Source organism: Rhinopithecus bieti, unplaced genomic scaffold (assembly GCF_001698545.2).
Source record: "Rhinopithecus bieti isolate Rb0 unplaced genomic scaffold, ASM169854v2 scaffold_6380, whole genome shotgun sequence".
NCBI classification, from domain to species: Eukaryota; Metazoa; Chordata; class Mammalia; order Primates; family Cercopithecidae; genus Rhinopithecus; species Rhinopithecus bieti.
The window spans coordinates 2,310,891-2,338,648 of record NW_016806642.1 but is presented as its reverse complement, the minus strand read 5'-3'; the positions used below and the strand labels follow the sequence as shown (position 1 = coordinate 2,338,648).

Here is a 27,758-nt window from a genome sequence, read left to right as displayed (position 1 = left end):
GTGAGGGTATCTTTAATAAAAAAAATTCAAAAGGCAAAAATATGTTTGTCCCCCCAGCTAAAATCTGATAATAGATTTTAAAAAGATTTTTTAAAAGAGCTTTGTGGTTAAAAGCTAGCTTAATTAAAAACTGATGTTCAAATTACACATACATATATAATTTAAGAACATATATCCTGGAGATAGATAGATAGATAGATAGATAGATAGATAGATAGATAGATATCCTGTTCTTAAATTTTTTTTCAGTAGACTAAAACTTTCTTTTAAATTATGTTTTTAAAATTAGACTCTTACATTTTAATTCCTTTCTTAGAAATTGGGCCAGGCACAGGGCTCACATCTGTAATCCCAGTACTTTGGGAAGCAGAGGTGAGCAAATTACTTGAACCCAGGAGTTCAAGACTAGCCTGGGCAACATGGCAAAACACTGTTTCTATAAAAAATAAAATAAAATAAAAGTTCGTCAGGTATGGTGGCAGGTGTCTGTAGTCCCAGTTACTCAGGAGGCTAAGATGGGGGGATCAATTGAGCCCGGGAGGTCGAGGCTGCAGTGAGCCATGATTGTGCCACTACACTTAAGCCTGGGTAAAAGAGTGAGACCCTGTCTCAAAAAATATATATTTTTCTCCCATTTACTCTTATTCCTTCCTACTCCTCCTTCCTCCTCTTTGCTGTCTTTGGTACTATATAAAAGAATATAGAGGGGACTTCTAATGATTCAGATCCCTTAAGAAACACAAAAAAGGGTGCCATCTACCCCCTTTCTTGTACTGTGGGAGAACAGTGACCTTTGTGTGTGTGATGAGTCATCACCACCATAAGAGCTACAGTTTTAGAGGTGACTGGTAACAGCTGTTTACAGTAAACGATTATTACTACAAGAGACTACTTATTTCTTTGTGAGTTTAGATTTAAAAGATGTAGTTTAAATACTTTAAAAAATGTCTTTGTATCAAAGTACACTATACAGGCATTGCATAACCTGGTTTCATGGCATTTTTCTTTCTGGGGATGTGGGATTCAATGTAAAAGTAAAATTCTCAAGTTTTAAAGCTCTGTATGTTCTGCCTTTCAACAGTGCCTACTTCCCACATATTTTAATTATTAGGCCCTAAAAAGTACAGATATTTTGTTGACCCTGTTCCTTAATGGGCTCTGCCTTGAGCTCAGTGATCCAGTTAAAAAACAGACTAAATTTTACAATGCCCCTCTAAATAAAATTAGTGCCCTTATAAAATCCTATAAGTTCCTATAATTCTGTTACCTTGACATCCATTTTTAATCTTCCACTAACCATTCAAACTCCTTTTAAAAAATATAAATTCTCTCTCCATACTATAAAACATAATTTACTACCCTATTTTCTCTAAAACTCATAAGGGCTTGGGCCATGTGAGACAGATACACTTTAATCTTTTTCTCTTACAAAGTTTAAATCCAACTTTCTTTTAAGCTAGTGAGTTTTACTGGTCTTATGGTTAAAATTTTAAAACCAAAGCTATGAAGTCTTTATTTGTGTCCATCTATATTTTTATATATACATGTCTATGTGTATACACTGTCTACATATCAAATTAACTTATAAGTTAGTACTCATAAATTAAATAAGCACAAATAATTTTCAAGTTCACATGATTTTAGTAATCCTTAATAAATTANCTCTGTCGCCCAGGCTGGAGTGCAGTGGCCGGATCTCAGCTTACTGCAAGTTCCGCCTCCCAGGTTCATGCCATTCTCCTGCCTCAGCCTCCCGAGTAGCTGGGACTACAGGCGCCCGCCACCTCGCCCGGCTAGTTTTTTGTATTTTTCAGTAGAGACGGGGTTTCACCGTGTTAGCCAGGATGGTCTCTATCTCCTGACCTCGTGATCCGCCCGTCTCGGCCTCCCAAAGTGCTGGGATTACAGGCTTGAGCCACCGCGCCTGGCCAGAACTATTACTTCTATAATATTTTTAATGTTTACTTAATTTATCTGTGAGCTTATGTCTGTAAATTTGAGACTTTAGATTCTAATGTCTAGACAAACAACCATGGTGAGGTCTGGGGACAACACCCAGGCCCTGTCCTCCCTAGCCCAACCATGTCTCTTGGCCATACTAAGGATTAGCTCTTCCAGGCATTGTGTTCACAGCTCTATTCTTTGTTTTGCACTCTACATATAGTTAAAATTACTTATTTCCTAGGTTTTTCACTACAAATAAGAGTTACTAAGAGATACTATCATAATTGAAATATATAAACTAGATATTAAAATAAACAATTCAATATGCAAAGTATATTCAAAAAGGAAAATGTGTTTTTCATAAAAAGGTTATAGAAGACATAAAAATATATTTTTGTAAAAAAAAAGATATTGCCTAGTATAAACATTTAAAAAGGTTTTAATTAAAAAAATAAAAATAAATATTTTTAAAAATGTTTAAATTGAAGAGGCTATTTAAAAACATATAAAAATCTTGTGGTTAAACTAACTAAAATAGATTTATTTACAAGGTTTTATTAAAATTAACTTTAACATTAAGAATACACTAATACAAAAATAAAATCTAATTTTCTCTGTTTTTTTTTTGAGACAGGATCTCACTCTGTTGCCCAGGCTGGAGTGCACTGGTGCGATCTCAGCTAGCTGCAACCTCCGCCACATGGGTTCAAGTGATTCTCCTGCCTCAGCCTCCCAAGTAGCTGGGACTACAGGTGCACACCACCATGCTCGGCTAATTTTTGTATTTTTTGGTAGAAACAGCGTTTCACTGTGTTGGCCAGGCTGGTCTAAAACTCCTGGCCTCAAGTGATTCCCCTACCTTGGCCTCCCAAAGTGCTGGAATTACAGACGTGGGCCACCAAGCCTGGGCAGTTTTCTCTTTTAAACAAAATTTTCATGTAGTATTAATAAAAAATAATTTTTAAAATTTTATTTACCTTCTAAATAAACTACAAAAAACAAAGAGGAAGACAGGGAAAAACAGATTCAGTATAACTCATGGTGTCTTTATTATGTCTTATAAGTCTCCACCAAGAGTAAAAGGTTTTGCTTTTTAAAATCTTTAAATTATCATGTTGACTAAATAAATGATATATTTTAGTGACCTATAATCTTGTTTTAAACCTTTGATATCTGACATATTTCCCCAAATCAAAATTTCAAATTCAGTTTTTTGACCTCAAACTAACTTTCTAGATAATAGGGCCTCTAGAAGTCCAAGAGAAACATATTAGCCTTATTCAGTATGTTAAAATCAAATGGAAATCATTTAAAAAATGGTGCTTAACTTTCTCTGCATTACATTTATATAAATGTGTTATTAATATATGTTCTAAATCTGTATGAGATTCCTAAAGATTTGAAATGTCTTCATATATATTATCAGTAATAATTATGATTATGTTAAATTGGTATATGCCAGTGAAATAACCAAATTTCCTTGTCAATTGTATAACTATTCTAAGACTTTTGTTGTCCACTGACAATTATTGTTTTACTTTGATTCTTCTCAAAATGCAGTTTACAATTGGGTAGAGTCCAAAATTTGCTTTTTCTTCAGAGAAATTAATAAAAAAGACCCTGATAAGTAGTTGTAAATACAGGTTTCTGGTAACTTCATTGATGAGACCATTAGACTAGGTAAAAACTTTCAGTACTCTAGTTTAAAAACTGATGTATTCAGGAGGATTGCTAACCTAACATCCAGCAGAATAAGAATTAATTACATGGAATTACATTAGTAAAAGACTAAAGTAATTTTTATGACTTTAAAAAAAATGCTGTGTTTGCCAGAGTCAAAAAACTTTTTTTCTTTTAAACTACTTATAATTTACAACAATTGAGTAAAATATACTTTGTGAATAAATTTAAAACATTGATCTTTCTAACTAATTTCTCCAAATTTAAAAACTATTTATAAATATTCTTAACTTATCAGAATATAATTGTTTAGATAAGTTCAATACACGTCTGCTTTCTTTGTAACAGGACACAGAGACAATGGTTATTTTACCAAGGCTGTGACTAAAATAACATATTTTCAGATGCAACCAAACTACTTTAAGAAATTAAAGTTGACTTTATAAAGTCAATAAAAAGACCCTTGTCTACACAGTTCCTTTACAAGCTTCCTGACCTGTGATAAACAAAAAATGTAACTTTCTGACAGGCCAAGGGACTTCAAGTTATTTTATGATATCAAAAGGAGAAAGATTCACCCAATTTGTTACAGGTATTAGAGTCTGGTGGCAAATCCTTGGCTTAGCTTCCTGGCCTTGAGGCTTTTAAAAGTCTAATAATCTAAGATTCCTAATTAAAAAGTTACAACAAAACTAATCTAAAAAGAGCCTATATGGCCAATCGCTATTCTTACTACACTTTATACAAATAAGCAGGCCAAGTATAATAAGACTTAAACTTATTTTACAAATAAAATGATCCTCTATGATTTATCTTTGGTAAAAATGGGAGACTAGAGAAAAAATATGTTTCAAATAAAACTATAGCACACCTGTTTAAATTAGATTCTAGCCTCATTCACTGTTATTGTTTTTATTACTTCTCTAATATTTAGACTAAAACCTAAATTCTTCCCTGGATACAGGTTTCCAAACTAAGATTTTCAAATTTTTCTTCCATTTTTGACTTTCAGTCACTGCAAGTTAAAACTGTGCTTTTCTTAAAGCCCTATAAACTGAAACTAGACAACTTAAACTTCAGGAAAAATCACAAGTTACACACAAACAGCCTTCATGCCTACTGATGTATACACTACTCAGAAAGTTCACTTCAATAGTGATTTGAACTATAATCCAGTAAAGTCTGTCAGATTGCCACTGCAATCTGAAGATACTTCAAGGACTCTACAAAACTCTATATACTACTCCAGACATTAACCTTCGTTTTTTTCTTCTGTTTCCATAAAAACACCCCCTATTAAAGATCTGTTTGCCTTCATCATACATAGAGGCCTAGTGTATCTACAATGCCACCTCCTAAAATGGGACACAAATGTTTAAACTAATCCATTCTTAGGACTATGACTAAAAAAGATACCGGACAATATATTTAAATTTACTCCTTTCTGCTTATCTAAATTTGTTTTCTCACTTCTTTGTCTATCTCAAATGACCTCTGGCCCAAATGGCTTTTAATATATAAAACTTTTGGAAGTTTTAAAGTGAGAACTGAAGAAAATTAAAATATTTTACCCCAAAATATATTTCTCTGACTTATTTTTCACAGGCCTCTAGATTAGGCCTATGAGACACAAAGTAAAATGACACAGTGAAAAGGCCAAAAGAAACTTCAAAATTATTTTCTAATAAAACACCCTTTGAGAGAACCTTCAAAATTATGTCAGCCTCGAAGACAGGAGGTTGCCTTAGAAAGGATTTTCCTATTATTTGAAGGGAAAAAATAAAATTAAGTATCATGTAACAATAAACAAGGCTAGCACGCAACTTAGGAAAGTGTATAATAGGACCTCATTTGAACACAGAGATCCAGGGATTATTAAGTTGCCCAAGGAACTTCAGAAATGAAGGGGACAGAATCCAACCCATGCTGCTCAAAATCAGAAGTTGGAAAACCTGTAGGTATATATTAGGGTATCCTAAGCAAGGCTGGTTATCAAGGAAAGACACCAACGTCTTCAAAAAAGAAATTATCAGGAAGCACAGAAGAGTCACAATAGCTCAAAACTAAGACTGCAATTCTCAAACTTTAGTATACCTGACAATTGCCTGGCAACCCTGTTAAACATAAACATTTCTAAGCTTTACTCTAGAGATTCTGACTGAGTTTATCTGGGTAGGTCTTGGAATATCCACTTTTAATGAGTTTTCGTAAGTGATTTTCCCACCATCCTGAAAAGAAAAAGGAATGCTGACCTAAGGATTTGCAGGGGATTCTCAAGCACAAAAGGAAGCTTAAAGCCTCTTGTAGGAGGAATGGCTGAGCTAAATGGGTTACGACTGGGATGCTAATGACAGAAGCTCCACTGTGTCCTGTGAGACTTCGACCCTGCAAGGGTATCAGCAATTCCCATCTGTCCGCATGTGCAAGCCATCCTTCAACAGTGATACCCTGCACCAGTACGAAGCAAGAGCAGTAGTAAACTAATCAGACAATTCAGTTTTTGCCTCCCTGTGGAGTGTGTAAGTAAAATTAATCACCCTGGAATGAGTAAATCCATGGAGTTCTTGGACTACTGTGAGGAGAAACATGTATCAAAAGGAAAGTATAAACTTTATGTAAGCAAGAATGACTTTATTTGTATCCCATGTTGATAATGATAAAGTACACTAAGAAATTCCAGGCAAATAGGTTTACTTATTAAAATTAAACATAGGCTTTCCTGCATCATCCCTCTCCTTAGCTAAAAACATGGCCTATTTCTCACATTCTCACTGCTCTTATACTGAAGAGGCAAGCCATCCACTTTACCTTTGAAGCATTCACTTTACAAAACCAAAACACAGCCAGAGCTAATTTGGGGGAGGGACCTAAAGCTGTCTCAGTCAGCCTGGCATATGGAATATCTCTAGCTTTCTAAAGGAATTCACACTGTTGACCTGTTATAGCTTAATTCGGAATTCTATTCACAACAAACAGTCCAATTTCATGATTTGAAACCACAGACTTTCTGGAGTTTTAACCCAATCTAGTTTCTAAAATGAGATCAGGTGGGCACCACTCTATTGAGACTACAAAGATAAACAGCAGAGCAGTAAAAACTTGACCTCTGAAACCCCTTCCCTCACTACTGAGTAATGGGGCATCAGAAAGGAAGGCACAAGGGTAATGGCCCTCTTTTCCACAAACATTAAGGATCTACATCTCTCGGTCTTGCCTTTCTAAGGAAGCAGGCCCACTTGGCTAATTCATTTGGAATTCAGACAAGCTGCGGCCTCTTGAATCATAAAGCTCTAGAATCACAAAGTCAGATGGAAGAGGCCTCAGGCTTCAAGCCACCAACTTTAGCTCAATATTCGAGTCAACTTGGCTTTCCTGGCTGAAGATAAATTAGTCTCCCCTCAAATAAAATGGATCAGGAGGAAATGAGATCATTGGAAATGTCAGACGCAGCTTTCAAAAGTGAGCCATTTAAGGTTTGGCTCAGGCATAGGAAAACTCCCCCGATTAGTTTCTGGCCAGCATCCTTTCCCTACAAAACAGCCAGATCTCAGTGAGGCAGAGAACACAGCAGTTCTCACTGGGGGTTAAAGGGACAGGCTTATCATTACCAAGCTGTTAATCTGCCCTGTCAGAAACAGACCTAATTCTATTCCTTCCTCTGTTCAGATAGTACATTTTCCTTTTCCCATGCTCTTCAGAGCTAAGCTGCCTCCAAGTAGAGACTATGCCCTCCCTGCATTCTTAAAGACTGTTTCAGAAACTATCACCACAATTTGTCAAACTAAGAAACTATCACCACAATTTGACTAAATTTGGGTCTTAAGGCCATCGCCAGACTCTTATCTTAAAGGAACGATTTTCAAATAACGCAGGTACCAAAAAGATAACAGTACTTTTTCTACTTACCTTAATACAGCCAACTATTGTAGTTGTAAGAGCAGAATTATACTGCGTGCAGAGTACTGTGGCGTACATTAAGATAAACCTAGAATGAAGGAAGAGGTATAAAAAACCTAGAATGAAGGAAGAGGTATAAAATCCAGTTTCTTACTTTATAGTAATGTCTAGCCAAGATAAACAATCAGTGTTGGCCAGGCCAGCACATTCTAGTCACTGACCAGCTATGAATTTTCCCCACCTCACTGCTTGTTATACTGCAGCTTCAGAATTTTTAAAATTTCACTAAAGAGAAACACATTCATCTCCTTACCAAGTATTTTTCCTTGCTGCCCTCATCAAAACCCTGAACCATCTCTTACAATCATGACTTTTTATAGATCATGCTTCCTACTAATACGCCTAAGCCAGACAGAAAGCTCAGAGCTCACAGACCCTAAAACGCAGTTTTGCACCTTCCATAAGGACAACATGTCCTCTGGGCCAGATGGAGGCAAGAGAGATCCTTAAATATTGAAGAAAACCAAATTAAAACTACTTTAAGAGGGGATACAAAGCCTCTGATTTACACTGAGGCTTTTCAGCCTGACTTAGTACCAAGGCATCAGGTCAACTTTATTTTGAAGCACCTGCTCACTGTGTGCCAGATCCAGTCACCAAATAGCAACTAAACTGACTAGCTGAGGAAAAAAAAACACATTAGAGAAACATGGAGGTGAGGAGAAGAGGCATGTTTGCAGGTATCCTCTCATCCTCTACATATTCTCTTCTGTGAAGAAGAAAACATGGTAAAGAGGGGTCAAACTGCCCCAAATTCAAACGCTGCCACTGCCACCTACAAACTGTGCAAATTTAGACAATTTACTAAAGTTCTATCTGTCAAATGGTCAGTATAGAGATAAAACTAATGCATGCTGAAATATGATGGTGCTTACTAAACAGCAGGTTATCAGGTAAACTGTTTCTTTTCTTCATCCTTCTAAGGTATCAATTCAGTAGCCCTAAGAGCACATTCCCAAGGGCTATGAAACCACCTGAATCTGGAGGCTTAATTATCCTAGGCTGACATACTCAGGAGACCTAAAAAGATACTGAGAAATGAGGCACGCAAATTTCTCTAACCTATTTCTTTAGGAAAACTATCTGCTAACAAGGTAGCAAAGGCTTACCCCATTACACAGGAGAGGGTGAACTGCAGAAGAAAGAGGGTGTCGGCCCAGCCTTCAAACTCCACAGCCTGCAACACACAAGAAAGCATTAAATTTTAGACCAGGCCTTCAAAATCAGCTATCCCATTTTAATGTAAATCCTTCTATGAGTCTGCCTCCAACACAGACACAGACACACACATATACGTTTCCCTGAATTACTCCAAGGATAGAGAGTGATGTTCAAAGATTTCATGTATACAGAGTTGAACTAGTAAGTCGTTTTGTAAGATTTTCTCTCATCCAAAGTGTAATGTGGGGATTTTATACTTCTCACTATTGGTGCAAAGAGACTGACATTTCCTTGAAGGCACAAGCCACATGTGGCTAATCTCAGTTCTTTCAGATGGCTATTAATGTGCTAGTACTAAAGGCTTTCTCAAACATCAAAACGTTTCCTTTCTGTAACATGTGAAAGCTTAAATACAGCCTTACTTATACAAATTCAGCTGAGGTCTATTCAAGGAGAATTACAGTTTTAAAACTGTTAATTCTAAAAACAAGGTATTTTGTGGTGGTGGTGGTGGTATTGCCTGTGTTAAGCCAAAAGGAAAGGAACAGAAATGAAAGGGCGCACTGATAATCTCATCTCTTGTCCAAGAGGAATGGATTCTCAAGTACCTAGTTGTTTTTGCAATAGGAGTTTGATAAGTAAATGTGAGAAACATTCCACCTTTTATCTCTGCCAACCTGTCCAGCTTCAACTTTTGCTACTTCCACATAAATCTCATGACACCAGGGCTTCAACAATACCAGGCTCTCTGTGGCTTATAAAACATAACATACAGTTTCCCACTTGCATGCCTTTGCCTGGAATGTCCTTCCCCTCAACATTCGTCTGACTCCTGTTCAGCCATCAAATTAAAACTCAAGGCTCCCTTGTGGGGCCTTCCCTGATCAAGTACTCCTTCCTTTGTGCCTCAGCACTCCTCTCTAGAGTTCTTGTCCCTTTGAACTGTAAATCTTTCCATACCATGTCCACAGACTGAGCTCCCTGGAGGACCCACATCACATTTATCTAATTACATTCCTAACAGGGCTTGACAGACACAGACTGTTTATAGTTCTTTGTTGAGGTAGAATACATGAAAAATAAACTAATTTTAAGTGTTCAATTCAATGAGGAGTCACAAATGTATAATCATGTAACCACCATTATAATCATGATAAAGAAATCAACTCCTTCCAAAGTTCCCTCCTCCCCATTGACAGTCAATCTCCCCTCCATTTCAAGCCCCTGGCAACCTCTGATCTACTTTCTGTTACTCTAACTTCACTGTTCAACAATTTCCTACAAGTGGAATTGTATACCATGTACTCTTGTGTCTTCCTTCTCTTTCACTTGGCATTATGCTCCTAGGACTCATTCATCCTATGTATGTATCAGTAATTCATTCACTTTTATTGCCAATTAGTATTCTATATTCTATCTTGTGGGTATACCACAATTTGTTTATCCAAACACCAGGTAATGGACATTTATTTGGGTTATTTCCACAAGTTATTACGAACCTTTGAACCTTCGGTTACAAGTCTCCCAATTGACATGTTTTTCTTTATCTTGGGTAAATAGCTAGAAAATGGGATTGCTGGTTCATTTGGTTAGGTGTATCTTTAACTTTGTAAAAAACTGTCAAACTGTTTTCCAAAGTAGCTACACAACTTTGTATTCTCACTAGCACTATAAGAGAGTTCCCACTGCTCTATATTCTCACCAACACTTGGAACTGTTAGAGGCCATTCTAACAAGTGGGTAAATGGTATTTTGTAATTTTAATTTGCATTTCCCTAAAGACTGTCAAGTTGAGTATCTTTTAATGTGGTTCTTTGACATCAGCATTTCTTCTTCGGTGAAGTGTCTCAATCTTTTGCCAACTTTTTTTTTGAGACAGAGTCTCGCCCTGTCTCCCGGGCTGGAGTACAGTGATGCGATCTCAGTTCACTGCAACCTCCGCCTCCCAGATTCAAGCGATTCTCCTGCCTCCGCCTCCCAAGGAGCTGGGATCACAGGCGTGTGCGACCACACCCAGTTAATTTTTGTATTTTTAGTAGAGACAGGGTTTCACTATGTTGGCCAGGCTGGTCATGAACTCCTGACTTCAAGTGATCCCCCTGCCCTAGCCTCCCAAAGTGCAGGGATTACAGAGGTGAGCCACCACACCTGGCCTCTTTTGCCAAATTTTTATTCACATTATTTGTCTTCTTATGATTGAGTTGCACAAGTTTTGAAAAATATATTCTGGATAAAAGTCCTTAATCATATATATGTTATGCTACATACACACACATACATAAAATACAAATATTTTTTTCCCAGTCTGTGACTCACCTTCCATTTTCTTTTTTATTTCTTTAAGACAGAGTCTCACTATGTCGCCCAGGCTGGAGTGCAGTGGCACGATCTCGGGTCACTGCAACCTCCGCCTCCTGGTTCAAGTGATTCTCCTGCCTCGGCCTTCCCAGTAGCTGGGATTAAGGTGCATGCCACCATACCCAGCTAATTTTTGTATTTTTTAGTAGAGATGGGGTTTTGCCATGTTGGCTAGGGTGTTCCTGAACTCCTGACCTCAAGTGATCTGCCCGCCTCAGCCTCCCAAAGTGCTAGGATTACAAGCGTGAGCCACTGCACCTGGCCTCACCTTGCATTTTCTTAATAGTGTCTTTTGAAGAGCAAAAAATGTGAATGTTGATGTAGTCTTCAGATCAATATTATCTTTTATAATTCTTGCTTATAACTTTTTAATGAGATGTGGGTGTAACCAAAAGTCAAAGATTTTCTCCTATCTTTTCTTCTAGTTTTATGGTTTTAGCTTTTACGGTTAGGTCTATGATCCTTTTAATATAGTTTGCTACAGCTGCCATAACAAAGCACCACAAAACTGAGTAGCTTAGACGGCAGGAATTTGTTGTCTCACAGTACTGCAGGCTAGAAGTCCAAGATCGAAGTATCTACGGGGTTGGCTCCTTCTAAGAACCGAGAGAGAGAATCTTTTTCTTGCCTCTCTCCTAGCTTCTAGTAGTTTGTTGGCAATCTGTGGTATTTTTTAGCTTGTAGAGGTGTCACCCTGATGTCTGACTTCATGTTCACATGTTGTTCTCCCTGTGTGCATACCTGTGTCTTAATTTCCCAACCCACCCCCGCCACCGGCCCTTTTATTTAGGCAAGGTCTTGCTTTGTCAACCAGTCTAAAGTATAGTGGCATGATCATAGCTCACAGCATCCTTGAACTCCGGGACTCAAATAATCCTTCCACCTCAGCCTCCTGAATAGCTAGGACTATAGGGGTACACCACTGTACTTGGCTACTATTTTTTAAATTCTTTTGTAGACACAGGGTCTTGCTTTGTTGACCAGGTTGGTCTCAAACTTCTGGCCTCAAGTGATCCTTCCACCGTGGCCTCTCAAAGCACTAGGATTATAGGTGTGAGCCACCCTGCTGGCCCTTTATTTCCCTTTTTAGTAAGAACACCAGTCATATTGAATTAGAGACCCACCCTACTCCGGTATGACCTGTTCCTAACTAATTACACTTCAATCATCCCATTTCAAAATAAGATTATAGTGTGAGGTACAAGCGGTTAGGACTTCAATATATGAATCTGGAAGGGGAGGGACACAATTTAACCTATAACACTTTCCTGATAAATGTCTGTATATTCCACAAGGTCATAGTCAGGGTTCACTATTTTGCATACAGACGTCAAATTGTTCTACCAACATTTGTGAAAGACATTACCTTTTCCTCATTGATTTATTTTCACACCTTTGACAAAAATGATTGCCCACATGGTATATTTCTATTTCTAGATTCTCTGTTCTATTTCACTGGTCTGTCTACTCTTAATCCAGTATCACAGTGTCTTGATTACTGAAGCTTTATAAGAAGTGTTGAAATCAAGTAGGATAAATCCTCTAAAACTGTTATTTTTGAAAACTGATTTGACTATACTAAGTCCTTTGCCATTCCACATAAATTTTAAAATCTGCTTGTCAATTTCCATAAAAATCTTCCAATAGAGTTGGGGTGGTGTTGAATCTATAGATGAATTTGGTAAAAACTGCCAAATTAATATCAAACCACCTAATTAATAAACATAAAAATCACTTATTTAGGTCTTTTAAAATTTATCTCACTAGTGTTTTGTAGTTTTCAGCATACAGGAAACATACTGTGCTAAATTAATCCCCAACTACTTTATAATCTGAGCTATTACAAATGGTATTTTTTACTTAGTTTCCAAGTGTTCACTGCTATTGTGTGGAGCTACAGTTAATTTTTGCATATTGACCTTGTACTGTGCAAACTTGGTAATTAGTTTCAATCAATTTTTTCTAGATTCTTTAAGATTTTCTACATACATCATGTTTTTAATACACACAGTTTTGCTTCTTCCTTTCAAATCTGTATTATACAGATGAAGTTCTACAACATAACGCTGAATAGAACACTATATGAGCGCAGACATCCTCGCCTTGTTCTCAAATCTTAGTGAAAAGTATTCAGTCTTTCTTTCACCATTAAATATGTTAGCAATAGATTCTTTGATAGATGTCCTTTATTACGCTGAGAAAGTTCCCTTCTATTCCTAGTTTATTGAGAATTTTACACTCATGAGTGGATGTCACACTTTGTCAAATAGGTTTTCTGCATCTATTGAGGATAGTTCTACTATATTCTTGTTAATATGGTAAACTGCACTGACTGATTTTCAAATGTTAAACTAACCTTAATTCCTGAGATAAACACAATATGGTCATGATATACTGCCCTTTTAATATATTGCTGGATTTTTTTGTACTCTACTTTCTCCCCCCTTGTAATGTTTTTGTCAGATTTTGGCAGAAGGTAATCCTAGCCATATAAAATCAACAAGGAAGTGTTCTACCTTCTGGAAGAATTTATGTAGAATTATTATTATTTCTTCCTTAAATTTTTTGTCAAATTCTCCAGTGAAGCAATCAGGGCCTGAAATTTTATTTAGAGGAAAGTTTTTAACTACAAATTCAATTTCTTTAACATAAGTAGAGCTATAATAGCCCTATTATTAATTAAAGCTTATGATTAATTTCAATTAAACAGAACTATTTAATGACTATTAGTCTCTTCTCATGTTGCTATAAAGGAATACCTGAGACTGGGTAATTTGTAAAGGAAGGAGGTTTAACTGACTCACAGCTCCGCATGGCTGGGGAGGCCTCCGGAAACTTACAATCATGGTGGAAGGCACCTCTTCACAGGGTGGCAAGAATGAGTGCCCAGCAAAGGGGGAAGATCCTCATAAAATCATCAGATCTTATAAGAACTAACCCACTATCTTGAGAACAGGATGGGGGAAACTGCCTCCCCATGATTCAGTTATCTCCACCTGGTCCCTCCCATGACACATGGGGATTATGGAAACTACAATTCAAGATGAGATTTGGGTGGGAACACAACCAAATCGTATCAATTACTTAATAGAGTAGAGCTATTCATATGCTACCTATTTCTTCTTGAATGAGCTTTAGGTACACAGTTTGTCTTTTCCAAGAATCTATTTTATCTCAGTTGTCAAGTTTATTGGCATAATATTGTTCAAAATATTCCCTTACTACTCTTCTAAAAAATATGTGCACTGTAATGAGGTCCTTCTTTCATTTCTGATATTGATAATTTATGTAAACTCACTTTTTGGTCTGATCAATTGACTATGAATTAGCAATTTAATTAATCTTTTTTTTTTTTTTTTTTCAAAAAAAATCCCAGCTTTTAGTTTCACTGGTTTTCATTGCATGATTTCTATTCTTATCTTACAATCTTACATTTCTTATGTTTATTTTGGGTTTAATTTTCTAGTTTCCTTTTTTTTTCTTTTTCTTTTTTTCCTTTTTAAAAGACAAGTCTCACTATATTGCCCAAGCTGGCTGTGAATTCCTGACCTCAAGTAATCTTCCTACCTCAGGTTCCCAAAGCATTGGAATTACAGGCATGAGCCACCCTGCCCCAGCTACTTTCTTAAGACAGAGGCTTAGATCACTCATTTTAGATCTTTCTTCTTTTCTAAAATAAGCATTTAGGGATTTAATTCACAGAATTAATTTTACGGATTTCCCTCTATATACTGCTTTGGCTGCATTCCAGAAATTTTCCTATGTTGTAGGTTTTTTTTTTGTTTGTTTTTTGAGACAGGCACAAAAACAGCCAGGGTCTGTTGCCCAGGCTGGAGTGCAGTGGTGCTATCTTGGCTCACTGCAACCTCTGCCTCCTGGATTCAAGTGATTCTATTGCTTCCCAAGTAGCTAGGATTACAGGTGTGTGCCACCACACCTGGCTAATTGTTGTATTTTTAGTAGACACAAGGTTTTGCCATGTTGACCTGGCTGGTCTCAAACTCCTGATATCAAGTGATCCACCTGCCTCGGTCTCTCAAAGTGCTGGGATTACAGGAGTGGAGCCACCACGCCCAGCCACTATGCTGTGCTTTGATTTTCATGCAGTTCAAAATATTTTCTAATTTTCTTTGTGATTTCTCTTCATCTATGAATTATTTAGAGGTGTGCTAATTTGCAAATATTTGGGGATTTTCCAAATATCTTTATGCTATTAATTTCTACCTTAATATTGTTCTGGTCAGGGAATATGCTTTGTATGGTTTCAATTCTTTTAAACTATTAAGACTGCTTTTACGGCCTAGAATATAGTTTATCTTGGTATATACCCAATGTGCACTTGAAAAGAATGTATACTCTGCTGTTGTTGAATGGAATGTTCTTTAATGTCAAGTAGATTAAGCTTGCTGACAGTATTATCCAAGTCTTCTATATTGACTTTCAGTTTCACTGTTTTATCAATTACTGAGTTAAAAATATTAACATCCCAATTGTAATTGTGGGTTGGTCTATTTCTCCTTTCTGTTCTATCAGTTTTCACTTCACATATTTTGGAGCTCTCTCATCAAGAATATACACACTTAGGGCCATTATGTCCTTTTGAGGAGTTAACCCATTTTATCATTATGAAATGTTCCTCTTTATTATACAGTTTCCTTTACATTCTATGTTTATTGAGCTCCTTGTATGTGTGCCTTTAAAGTTTTCATTAAATTTTGGGGGAAAAAAATTTCTGCCCCCACCCTTGATAGACTTTTTGATATTGCCCCACAGGTCACTAATACTGTGTTCATTTGCTTTACAATCTTTTTTCCTCTATACACTTCATTTGGACAGTTTCTATTACTTCTTTAATGCACTGATTTTTTCTCCTAATTTGTTAATTCCTCCCACTTTATTTTTCAATTCAGGTATTTTTCATCCCTAAAAGTTCCAATTGAGCCTTTTTTATAGCTTTCTTTTCTCTTCTCATCCTTTCTTAACAATCCTTTACAGCCTGTCATCCAAAGACTGAAAAATGTTGTTTGATAAATGTTTGATTTTCTAGTACCTTAATGCAGGAAGGTAAACCCTGTCCGTGTTATTCCATCATGGCTAGGAAATGAAAGACCACATTCAGTTCTGATTTGAATTATAACCCTGTACCAAATGATGCTTCTACTAGGAACCTTTAGCCAAAAACCTAAGTTGCACATTAGCATCTTTCCTGCCAAACTCAACAGAAGACTAAATGCTACTTTTATCAGGTTCCTTACTAAGTATGTGTACATATATGGACATCTTTATGTACATGACTATCTCTCCAGACAGACACTGCCAATACCTTGATGATTTATCTCTGTATCCATGGTATTTAACAAAGTGATCAGAAAATAATAGGTGTTTAATAACTGCTGGATGAATGGAAGATATGAGAACTCATGCATACAATCTCATGCTACGCTCTTTCATACCTGTAAACACAACCTCCTCTCTGATGAAAAACCAGTAAAGCACAATAAACTCGCCTAGGACTCAGGAGACCAGCTTCTGCTAGCAAGACTATTTCCTTGGGAGCATGAAATGTGTCATATGTCATTTCTGCAGAGTTCCATGCACTTAGAAGTGCTAAGCACAAATACTAGCGGTAGTGGATTAAACATCCACAATCTGTGGCCCAGCATCATTTTCTACATACAGATGAGGTGAACTTTGCTTTTTTTGTTTTCAAATATCTGACCCCTCTGAACTTTGCTTTTTAATACACCCACACACCTGCTTGTACATGCTACTAACTGTATTTAAGTTGAATGTTAAATCTACATAATTTGTTTTTAAAAAAACAATTTTATTTCACATTTATCTGAAAATGGACCAGAATCTCAAGTATGTTTACATTTTAATTGTTCACATTTTAACTGTTTCTTACACTATCAGTTTGCCCTGTTTCCTGCCCCTGCCCCCCGCCCAGCTTTATTAAGGTATAGTTAACAAAATATATAATTTTAACTTTTCTTCTAATAATTAAAGGTCATTTGAACTGCATATAACTCATTAGCTTTGCACTAAGTTTTGTTTGTTTGTTTGTTTGTTTTTGTTTTTGTTTTTTCTTTGAACAGAGAAGGCATAGCCCAGTAAACCAATAATTAGGCAATGGAAAGGTTATGTATACCCTGCAGGAAAAGCCACTGTACCTAGAAAGGTAGGTGGACCAGGATTCAGAAGCCTGGTGTCGTTTACCACCTCACCACTGCTTCATTATGCTAGACTGAGCTTCTATAAAGGAGAACTGCATGGGTATTAAGGCCTCTTCCAGTTGTGACAAGAGTATTCGATCAGCTTGAAAAGCAGAGACTTTATTTTACCCAAGCTAAAACACATAAAAGAAATCTCAGCCCTAAAACCTGTCCTCCAACTCGAAGTTATCTTCCTTTCCTGGCTAAGCTATTCTTTCACCCCGAAGTCATTAAGAAGAGAGAATAAGTTGTTATAAGGGACAATGATAATTCTCTGAACCTTAGTTTCTACATATGTAAAAGGATGAATAATAAGACCTCACCTACAGGGTGATCAGAATTACAAAAAAAAAAAAATATATGGATACAATCGCTGACATGGAAGGAATCTGGCTCAGTAAATGATGTCAGCTACTACATATAATCATTACTTTTAATTTTTTTTTATCAGTGACTTAATCAGTGGTCAGTAATCAGAATTATTTGGCAAAGACCTCAAATAAACCTCTCATAAACCTAAGTTTCTTCTCTCCTTTAGCTCTAAATATCTCCTCTGCTTTCGGTGTGCAATTCTGACATCTATTAAGTCCCGTGTGCCAGGCCCCAGGCAGGTTTTGGGGCACTATGCTGAAGAAGGTTTAATCAGGCTTCCTGATAATCAAGGAGCAAATGATAAAATAAAAAAATTAAAAACAAAAAAGTGCTGCCATACATTTTTGGAGTGCTTTATGGTTTACCAAGTGCTTCTATATATATCATGTCATTTGATTGCCATGACAATCCTGTGGGAAAGGCCAGATCTTATTATACCCAGAAGACGGGTGACTTACTTTAGGTCACACAGGTTATATACGGTAAACGTTGAGTCTACATATGCTAAGCCCCAAGGCTCTCTACACTGAATGTTACATCTGATTCAGAAAAATGCCCCAAATATATACTGCACAGTCTCCTTTGGGGACATAATAATGACATCTTCAGGATATTAAAATAAATCTCATGGATATGATTCCATTCAGACAAAATTCAAAAACAGAAAAATAATTCTCATGGGATTTTATTTCTCTAAGTATTTGGCCTGTCTCTGGAGAAAGTCAGTCTATGGCACAAGCACACTGTTACATTCCTCTGCTTTGCCACAGGAATAGATCTTTGGCTGCAACGAAAGCAGCAGCAGCCATTTGAAAGTACAGCTGTAGGAAAAACAGAACGCTGGCAGTCCCTACAGTGCAAAAGAGCCCATTCTCCCTGCCATAAAGATAGCATTAAAAATAAAAAACAAAAACTACTGCTTAAGTGCCTATTATGTACCAGGCTCAGAAACATTCAGTAACATATCCAAAATATCTAGCTAGTAAGTACCTGTTCAGCTCCATAGCCTATAGTCTTTCCATCTGTACTGCTGGAAAAAAAACAAAGGCAAGGCAACAACATGTTCTCAATTTTTTTTTTTCCTTTATGGCTCCACATGGTTACCAATCAGTGAGTCAAATAGCAGGAGTTCTAATTCTAACCGCCATTAACTTTCTGTGTGGCCATGATAGTTATTTAACATCAGTGAGCCTCTACCTATATATTACGAATGTAGAAAATAGTCTGCTCTATCTGCCTCCTGTGAGGATCAACAGACAGACTGAAACGCAGACACTTTAAATGTATACAGAATTTACATACAGAAGAGATTATTCACTTAAACTTCCACCACTGTTATCTCTTGGTGGTAGATTTGCAAGCGGATTTTTTATTCTCCCTAAGATAGGAAACAGAAGGCACGGTGAACATATATTTTGTTAATCAGGGAAAAAAAAAAAAAACATTTAAAACAAAACAAACTTCTGCTTCTAGAGAAAGCTCTGCTAAAGAGCCACTGTGAAGAGAATGACCTACCTGGTCATTCTGTGTGTGACACAGAACTAAAGAGTCTCTCCGCCATAAGGCCTGGAATCTTCAGTCTTAGCTGACTGGTAACTGTGATTACAGATTTAATATACAAAGATGCTTTCTTAGGCTTTCCTTCTGTTTTGAATAAAGTCTTTAGTGCTACAGGTGCCAGGAGTATAATGTAAATACCCCAGGAGTGAAAACAATGTCCTATAATGAAAGGGAGACAGCAAATGCTATATGGACCTACCACTAACTATAACTATGCTTTTTTTTTTTTTAATTGTTAATTTTTGTGGGTACATGGTAGGTGTATATATTTATGGGTGGAGGCTATTTTGATACAGGCATGCAATGTGTAATAATCACATCAGGGGTTGGGCTCAGTGGCTCACACCTGTAATCCCGGCACTCTGGGAGGCCGAGGCGGGCGGATCACCTGAGGTCAGGCGTTCAAGACCAGCCTGACCAACATGGAGAAACCCTGTCTCTACTAAAAATACAAAAATTAGCTGGACATGGTGGCATGCACCTGTAATCCCAGCTACTCAGGAAGCTGAGGCAGGACAATCACTTGAACCCAGGAGGCAGAGGTTGCAGTGAGCCGAGATCACACCATTGCACTCCAGCCTGGGAAACAAGAGGGAAACTCTGTCTCAAAATAATAATAATAAATCACATCAGGGTAAATGGGGTATCCATCCCCTCAAGCATTTATCCTTTGTATTACAAACAATCCAATTATACTCTTTTAGTTATATTTTGAAACGTACAATTATTTTGTTGTATTACCAAATACTAAGTCTTATTTATTTTTTCTAACCATTTTTTGTACCTCTTAACCCTTCCAGCTTTCCTCCCACACCCCTCCTTCCAACTACCCTTGCCAGCCTCTGGTAAACCACGTACTCTCTATCTCCACCAGATCAATTGTTCTAACGTTTAGTTCCCACAAATAAGTGAGAACATGTGAAGTTTGTCTTTCTGTGCCTGCCTTATTTTGCTTAACGTAATGACCTCCAGTTCCGTGTTATTGTGAATGTCAGCATCTCCTTTTTTATGGCTGAATAGTACTCCATTGTTTATACGTACCACATTTTCTTTATCCATTCATCTGCTGATGGACACTCGAGTTGCTTCCAAATCTTGGCTACTGTGAACAGTGCTACAATAAAAATAGGGGTATCTCCTCGATATACTGATTTCCTTTCTTTTGGGTTTTACCCATCAGTGGTATTGCTAGACTATATGGTAGCTGCATTTTTAGTTTTTTGAGGAACCTCCAAACTGTTCTCCATAGTGTTTGTACTAATTTACATTCCTACCAAGAGTGTATGAGGGTTCCCTTTTATCCACACCCTTAGCAGCATTTGTTATTGCCTGACTTTTGGATAAAAGCCTTTTTGACTAAGGTGAAATGATATCTCATTGTAGTTTTGGTTTGCATTTCTCTGATCATCAACAATGTTTAGCACCTTTTGTATATGACTGTTTGCCATCTGTCTTCTTTTGAGAAATGTCTACTCAGATCTTTTGTCAATTATTTTAATCAGATTACTAAATTTTTTCCTATAGAGTTGTTTTTCAAATATTTGCAAATATTTTCTCCCATTCTGTGGGTTGTCTCTTCACTGTTAATTGTTTTCTTCACTGTGCAGAAACTTTTTAACTTGATGTGATTCCATTTGTCCATTGTTACTTTGGTTGTCTGTGCTTATGGGGTATTACTAAGAAATCCTTGTCCAGTCCAATGTCCGGGAGAGTTTCCCCAATATTTTCTTCTACTAGTTTCATACTTTGAAGTTTTAGATAAGTCTTTAATCCATTTTGATTTGATTTTTGTCCAAGGCAGAAGATAGGGATCTAGCTTCATTCTTTTGCATATGTACACCCGGTTTTCCCTGAACCATACATTGAAGACAATGTCCTTTCCTGAGTGTATGTTCTTGGCACCACTGTCAAAAATTAGTTTACTGTAGATGTATGGATTTAGTTCTGTGTTCTATTCAGACACATAGACTCCACTGATCTATGTGTCTATTTTTATAACAGTACCATGCTGTTTTGGTTACTATAGCTCTGTAGTATAATTTGAAGTCAGGTAATGTGATTCCTCCAGTTTTGTTCTCTTTGCTTGGGATAGCTTTGGCTATTCTGGGTCTTTTGTGGTTCCGCATAAATTTTAGGATCGTTTTTTCTATTTCTGTGAAGAATTTCACTGGTATTTTGACAGGGGTTGCATTAAATCTGTAGATTGCTTCAAGTAGTATGAACATTTTAACAATATTGATTTTTCCAATCCATGAACATGGAATAGCTTTCCATTTTCTTGTGTCCTCTTCAATTTCTTGCATCAGTGTTTTACAGTTTTCACTGTAGAGACTTTTCACTTCTTTGGTTAATTTTAAGTTAAAGTATTTTATTTCATTTGTAGCTATTATAAATGGAATTACTTTCTTGATTTCCTTTTCAGATTGTTTGCTATTGCCATATGCAAATGCCACTGATTTTTGTATGTTGATTTTTTATCCTGCAATTTTAGTGAATTTGTTTATCAGTTCTAATAGTTTTCTGATGGAGTCTTTAGGTTTTTCTAAGTACATGATCCTATCATCTGCAAACCAGGATAATCTGCCTCCTGGTTTGCCAGGAAAGAAAGGATGCCCTTTCTTTCTCTTGTCTGATTGACTTAGCTAGGACTTCCAATATTACGTTGGGTAACAGTGGTGAAAGTGGGCATCCTTGTTGTGTTCTGATCTTAGAAAAAAGGCTTTCCATTTTTCCCTATTCAGTATGATACTACCCATTCATCTGTCATATATTGTTTTTAATTACATTGAGGTATGTTCCTTCTATACCCAGTTTTTTTAGGATTTTTATCATGAAGGGATTTTGAATTTTATCAAATGTTTTTTCCGCTGGGCGCGGTGGCTCAAAGCCTGTCAATCCCGCAACTTTGGAGGCCGAGGACGGGTGGATCACCGAGGTCAGGAGATCGAGACCATCCTGGCTAACACATGTGGAAAACCCCGTCTCTACTAAAAATACAAAAAATAGCCGGGCTCGATGTGGCGGGCGCCTGTATCCCAGCTATCCGGAGGGCTGAGGCAGGAGAATAGCCGTGAACCTGGGAGGCGGAGCTTGCAGTGAGCTGAGACGGCCACTGCACTCCAGCCTGCGGCGACACAGCAAGGACTCTGTCTCAAAAAAAAAAAAAAAAAAAAAAATGTTTTTTCCACACATCAATCAACTGAAATGACCATTTGGTTTTTGTCCTTCATTCTGTTGATATGATGTATTACATTCATTGATTTGTATATCCTGAACCATCCTTGCATCCCTGGGATAAATCCCACTTGGTCATGATGAATGATCTTTTTAATACGTTGTTGAATTGGGTTTGCTAGTATTTTTGTTGAGGATTTCTCCATTACTATTCATCAGTGATACTGGCCTACAGTTCTGTGTTGTATGTGTGTGTCCGTGTTTAACGCATCTTTGTCTGACTTTGGTATCAAGGTAATACTGGCCTTGCAGAATGACTCTGGAAGTATGCCCTCCTCCTCTATTTTTTGGAATAGTTTCAGTAAGATTGGCATTTGTTCTTCTTTAAATGTTTCGTAGAATTCAGCAGTGAAGCCATATCCAGGCTTTCCTTTGCTTGGAGACTTTTTATCACAGCTTTGATCGCATTCCTTGTTACTGGTCTGTTCAGGTTTTGGATTTCCACATGATTCAATCTTTGTAGGTTGTATGTGTCCAGCAATTTATCCATTTGTTTCAGCTTTTCCAATCTATTGGCATATAGTTGCTCGTAGTAGCCAATAATGATCTTTTGAATTTCTGTGGTATCCATTGTAACGTCTCCTTTTTTAGCTCTGATATTATTTATTTGGGTCGTCTCTCTTTTTTTCTTAGTCTGGCTAAAGGTTTGTCAATTTTTTCTTTTCAGAAAACCAAAAAATCTTTTTGGGTGTGGAACCCAAAAGAACTTGCTTTTCTAGTTCTTTAAGATGTATCATTAGGTTGTGTATTTGAAGTGTTTCTTTTCTTTTCCTTTTTTTTTTTTTTTTTTTGATGTAGGCATTTACAGCTGTAAACTTATCCTCTTAGTACTGTTTTTGCTGTATACCATAAGTTTCAGTTTTCCATTATCATTTGTTTCAAGAAATTTTTTAATTTCCATCTTAATTTCTTCATTAACCCATTTGTCATTCAGGAACATAGGCAACCAATCCCCACTTCCCGGAAATTTGCTAAGCAGAGTCATCAACTCATTTGAAATCTGAACTAAAATCCAAAGTGTGACAGATATTTTCTTAGTGTTTTAATATACCTCTGTTTACTATTAAGTCTAAAAATAAACCACTGAGTTTGCACGTCATGGTAAAGAAAAAAGATTAATAAATGTTATTCTATTCTGAAAATTCTTTCCCTGAAAAATTACTGAGAAAAAAATTGAATCCTTATCTGAAAGTAAACTGTTAGGAAACTTGCTAAGGCAGAAAGAAGATAGTGTCAGTGGTGCCACCTATATAAAATAAAACCTACATATCATGTCAAAACTACATATTCCAGCTTGCCAAGTAGGTCACATGCTCTTATTTAAAAAGAGGTATCTCAGAGATAAGAATGGTTAAAAACAGAACAGTATCAGTCAAATAATATACAGGCAAAGAGAAAGATCGACTCATTCATAACTAAAGAATAATTGATCCAACCCACCTGTTTTACATATGGAAACACCAAGGCCCAGAAAACAGAAGAAATCTGTCTGTATGTGGTGAGAATAATTCAGAGTCTGAAAATCAATCTGTATGCTCCACAGAGCAATCCAGAAAAGATGAATAACTCTAAACAGGCTAACTCCACAGCCTAAAATTACTTCACTATTTAGTCAGCAATGCTTAGTATGAGACACCTCCAGGCAGACAATTTGTGCAGCAACTTTTCCTGTAACTCACCTAAACCATGTAATTTAGCCAGTGATATAATGGAGACATTATACAGCATACCACAGAACTAGCCTTGTGAGATCTACAGCAAGGGGTCTGTTCTTCCATCCCTATGTGAGAACACCTAGCGGGGTGTGCTGCCAGAAAGTCAAGCTCCAACTCCTGTGACTGAATCACTGGCTTTGTACTAAAAAAATTCCCATCTGAAGGAAGCAATTAGTAAGTTTAAACACAATCTGTACTGATGCTTTGGAAAGTCATTGGTCAAGTGATGTCTACTCTGCCTTTATCTATGTTAACTAGGTATCTTTTATTAACAGTAAGCTCGTTTTTGCATGAGGCATAGTTTAAAAAAATGTTTTAAAGTTAGAAGATACATGTTTTTAAAACTAAGTGCTGAATATATTTATTTGTTCCTTGGTTTCTGGTAAACCCAGAACTTTGAGAACCTTGAATAAACTTTAAATATGTATATACATACATATACATACATACACACACACACACACACACACACACACACACACAAGTTAGGTTTCTCAAAATGCTTTGTAAGACCTTGCATTATGTGCTCACTGGGATGAGTTTTTCAACTGGAACTTTCCTTTAAATTTTTATGGTATTATAATTTCATTTTTTTCATCCTTGGCCTCCAATTCTTGCTTAAAGGCTGTATCAACCCATCAACTGCTGTATCCAACTCCTGCCTCTCTGGGGAGCTGACCTTTCAGAGCCCCTTTGTTGGATTCTTGTCCTAACAAAGTTAAATTCTGCCTACTAAATTTAACAGTGAGACTTTCAGAATAATTTGCATCAATTTTGCTTCAATTTGCAATGTGGGTCAACAGTCTGCAACTTCAGATAATAACAAACTGACTTGTTCCATGTCCCCAGTTATTTTCAAATTTAGGGTTAATCACAGGATAGTAGTCATTTATAGAAAAACTATCTTTTCCTTATTGTTCCTTTGATATAGTTTTTAAACACATTTACATGGTCCTATAATCAAAAAAATATAGAAAGATGAATAGTTTGAGAAGTCTCCCTCCCATTCCTGTTCCACTTACCCTGTTACTACAATATGCACAAAATTATTTATCAGTTCCATGTATATTTTCCAGAGTTTCTTTATTTAAATAAATGAAAAAATTGTGTGGGGGGGGGCAGGTATTCTTATTTTCCTTTTATTTCACCCAAAAGGTAGGATACCATATGCACCATTTTGCACTGTGCTTTTTCATTTAACCATTCATCTTGGAAATCTTTTCATTCAATACATAGAAAGTTTCCATTCAAAGTGGCCCCCATTCAAAGTTGGTCAGGAAAGTCTGCAGTCCAACAAATGAGAGCAGTTTATCAGCACTGATTATCGGGGAGTACTAGGCTCATGCCAGCTGTGAGAATAGCTGTCTGTTTCCACAATGCCATGGCTTTTACTCCTCAGAAACTCTGTCTCAACCCCAGAAACGGCTGTACCTAGAGACTCATTTTACACATGATAAAGCTAAATGGGAGAGCAGAAGGGACTTATCCAAAGTCAGATGGTGGTCAGGCATGGAACTGGAGGTAGCTAGTTTTCTGCATTCCGAGAGTTCTAAATTCTCCCCACTGTACCACTTACATCACAATTTTTTTTTTTTTGGAGACATGGCCTTGCTTTGTCACCCAGGCTGGAGTGCAGTGGCACAATCATGTCTCACTGCAGCCTCGACCTCCTGGGCTCAAGTGATCCTCCCACCTCAGCCTCCCCAGTAGCTGGGACTACAGACACGCCCGACCAGGCATGCTAATTTCTTTGGAACTTTTTGTAGAGATGAGGTTTTGCCATGTTGCCCAGGTTGGTCTTGAACTCCTGGGCTCAAGCAATCTGCCCACCTCCCCAAGGGCTAGGATTATAGGTGGGAGCCACCACACCCAGCCCTTTGTCACAAACTTTTAAGGACTTGTCACTACCTGCAAAGTAAATGTCAAATTCTTGTGTCTAGCACTGGTCCTAATTTAGAATGAATCAGGGTGTGGTATGGTGGGAATAGTAATAGCACTTGCTTAGAATTAAACAATCTAGGTTCTAGTCCTTTCTGGGGTCCAGTTTCCCCATCTATGAAATAAGAGGCTCAAACCAGACATTCTCTAAGGTCTCTGCTAATGTTTCCAAGGTCTTTGACTTCTACCTTCTAATTTGAAGAGTCTGGTCTTTGCAGTTGTGCCTGTGCTCATGCTGTTAGTTCTACCTGGAATGTACCTTTTGTTTCTCTTCCTCCACATTTTTCAAGGCCCACTTTGACTTTTCCTGTATTTGCCCATTTAAAAAATGCTAAGCACTCTCACTTCAGGACTTGGAACCTGCTCTTCCTTGACCTAGATTACTCTCCCTCCAAAGGGCCATACAAATTGCTCTCTTGGTCCATTTGGTTCAATGTCTGCTAAAAGAAACTTTATACGTTCCCTAAGCAAACTAATTCTTCCAGCTTTCTCAGATTGGCCTCAAGATTTAGAACCATATATCACACCATATTCTCGTCCCAAATCTGGAGAGTGAGGGGTGCTTCTATTAGTCACTAGTCTGCTCCAATCTTGACTCCACTATTTCCCAATAGTATGACACTGGACAAGTTTCTTAGTCTCTCTGAACCTCTCCTTCCACATTAGTAAGATAGGTATAATTAAAATTTTCTTGACTGTTATAAAAACTACATTATATTAAATATATAAAGTGACTAACACATAATAGGGATTCAATAAATGTTAGTTTCTTGTACCACTTTTTTTCACAGCCACAAAATACTCACTCAGTACTCTTTATTAGAGAAATAACTGTTTCCTACTTTGGTGTCATTTTTAGGCCTGCTGGCAGGTAGGTCACAGTTCATTAAAACATTTACACATATATTCAAGATGACCTGTACCAGTTCTTTAAAAGAAAGAGGTATGACGGCGGGGGCGGAGGGGAACAGCTTCATAAGCTGTCAGTCTCCTGCCTTTGGTTCAAGAACAATTTAATAGTCCAACTGCTTTTAAAAATCTCTTTTATTTTAGCTCCCACAAATTTGTAAAAATCATCACTGTCTTTAGAGTAAATGACCAACATACTTATTCTGAAGAAGTTACTAGCCAGAGGAATCATTAGAAGGAATCTTGGTACAGAATCCTTGCCATAATTCTGAATTTCCATTTAGTTTGCAGAATGTTGTGAATTCTAACAATATGTTATCAATTTGTCTCCTATATGGGCTTGTTTTAGAGAAAAATTCTTCTCCAGATTTATTTTACTACTCTATTCTGTATTTATTTAGCTACACATTTGCAGAAAATTGGTACACTACTATATTAGTTGTTTTTTATATGGTTAAGTTGCCAAACAATGCTAAATATCTCCTGAAGGAAAAAAAAAAACAAGTTGGGAGTTAAACCAGGATGACAATTGTACACTAAAACTGAAAACCTCTAGCAATGCCTAGCATTTTGTTTAGGATTTGGAGAATTTTACTATTTCAAGATTTTTGTTTCTCAAGGATAGTTTACTACTATTCCTATTTTACAGTTTAGCAGAAATGTAAAAATTCCCTTTCTCTATCCTTCTGGCATGTAAGAAAAGGACACTAGCTGG

The 27,758-nt window shown here is 37.0% G+C and overlaps 1 protein-coding gene across 4 annotated transcripts in view; it reads right to left on the bottom strand.

Moving 5' to 3' along the window:
• SLC35D1 (solute carrier family 35 member D1) overlaps nucleotides 1-27,758 on the bottom strand; it is a 57,221-nt gene that overhangs the window by 16,508 nt on the left and 12,955 nt on the right. For all 4 annotated transcript variants that reach the window (XM_017877154.1, XM_017877155.1, XM_017877157.1 and 1 more), the window contains exons 9-10: nucleotides 8,691-8,758; nucleotides 7,531-7,609 (exon numbers count right to left, since the gene is read on the bottom strand). In XM_017877154.1, coding sequence (XP_017732643.1) covers nucleotides 7,531-7,609; nucleotides 8,691-8,758 — 147 coding nt within the window. The remainder of the gene's footprint in view (nucleotides 1-7,530; nucleotides 7,610-8,690; nucleotides 8,759-27,758) is intronic.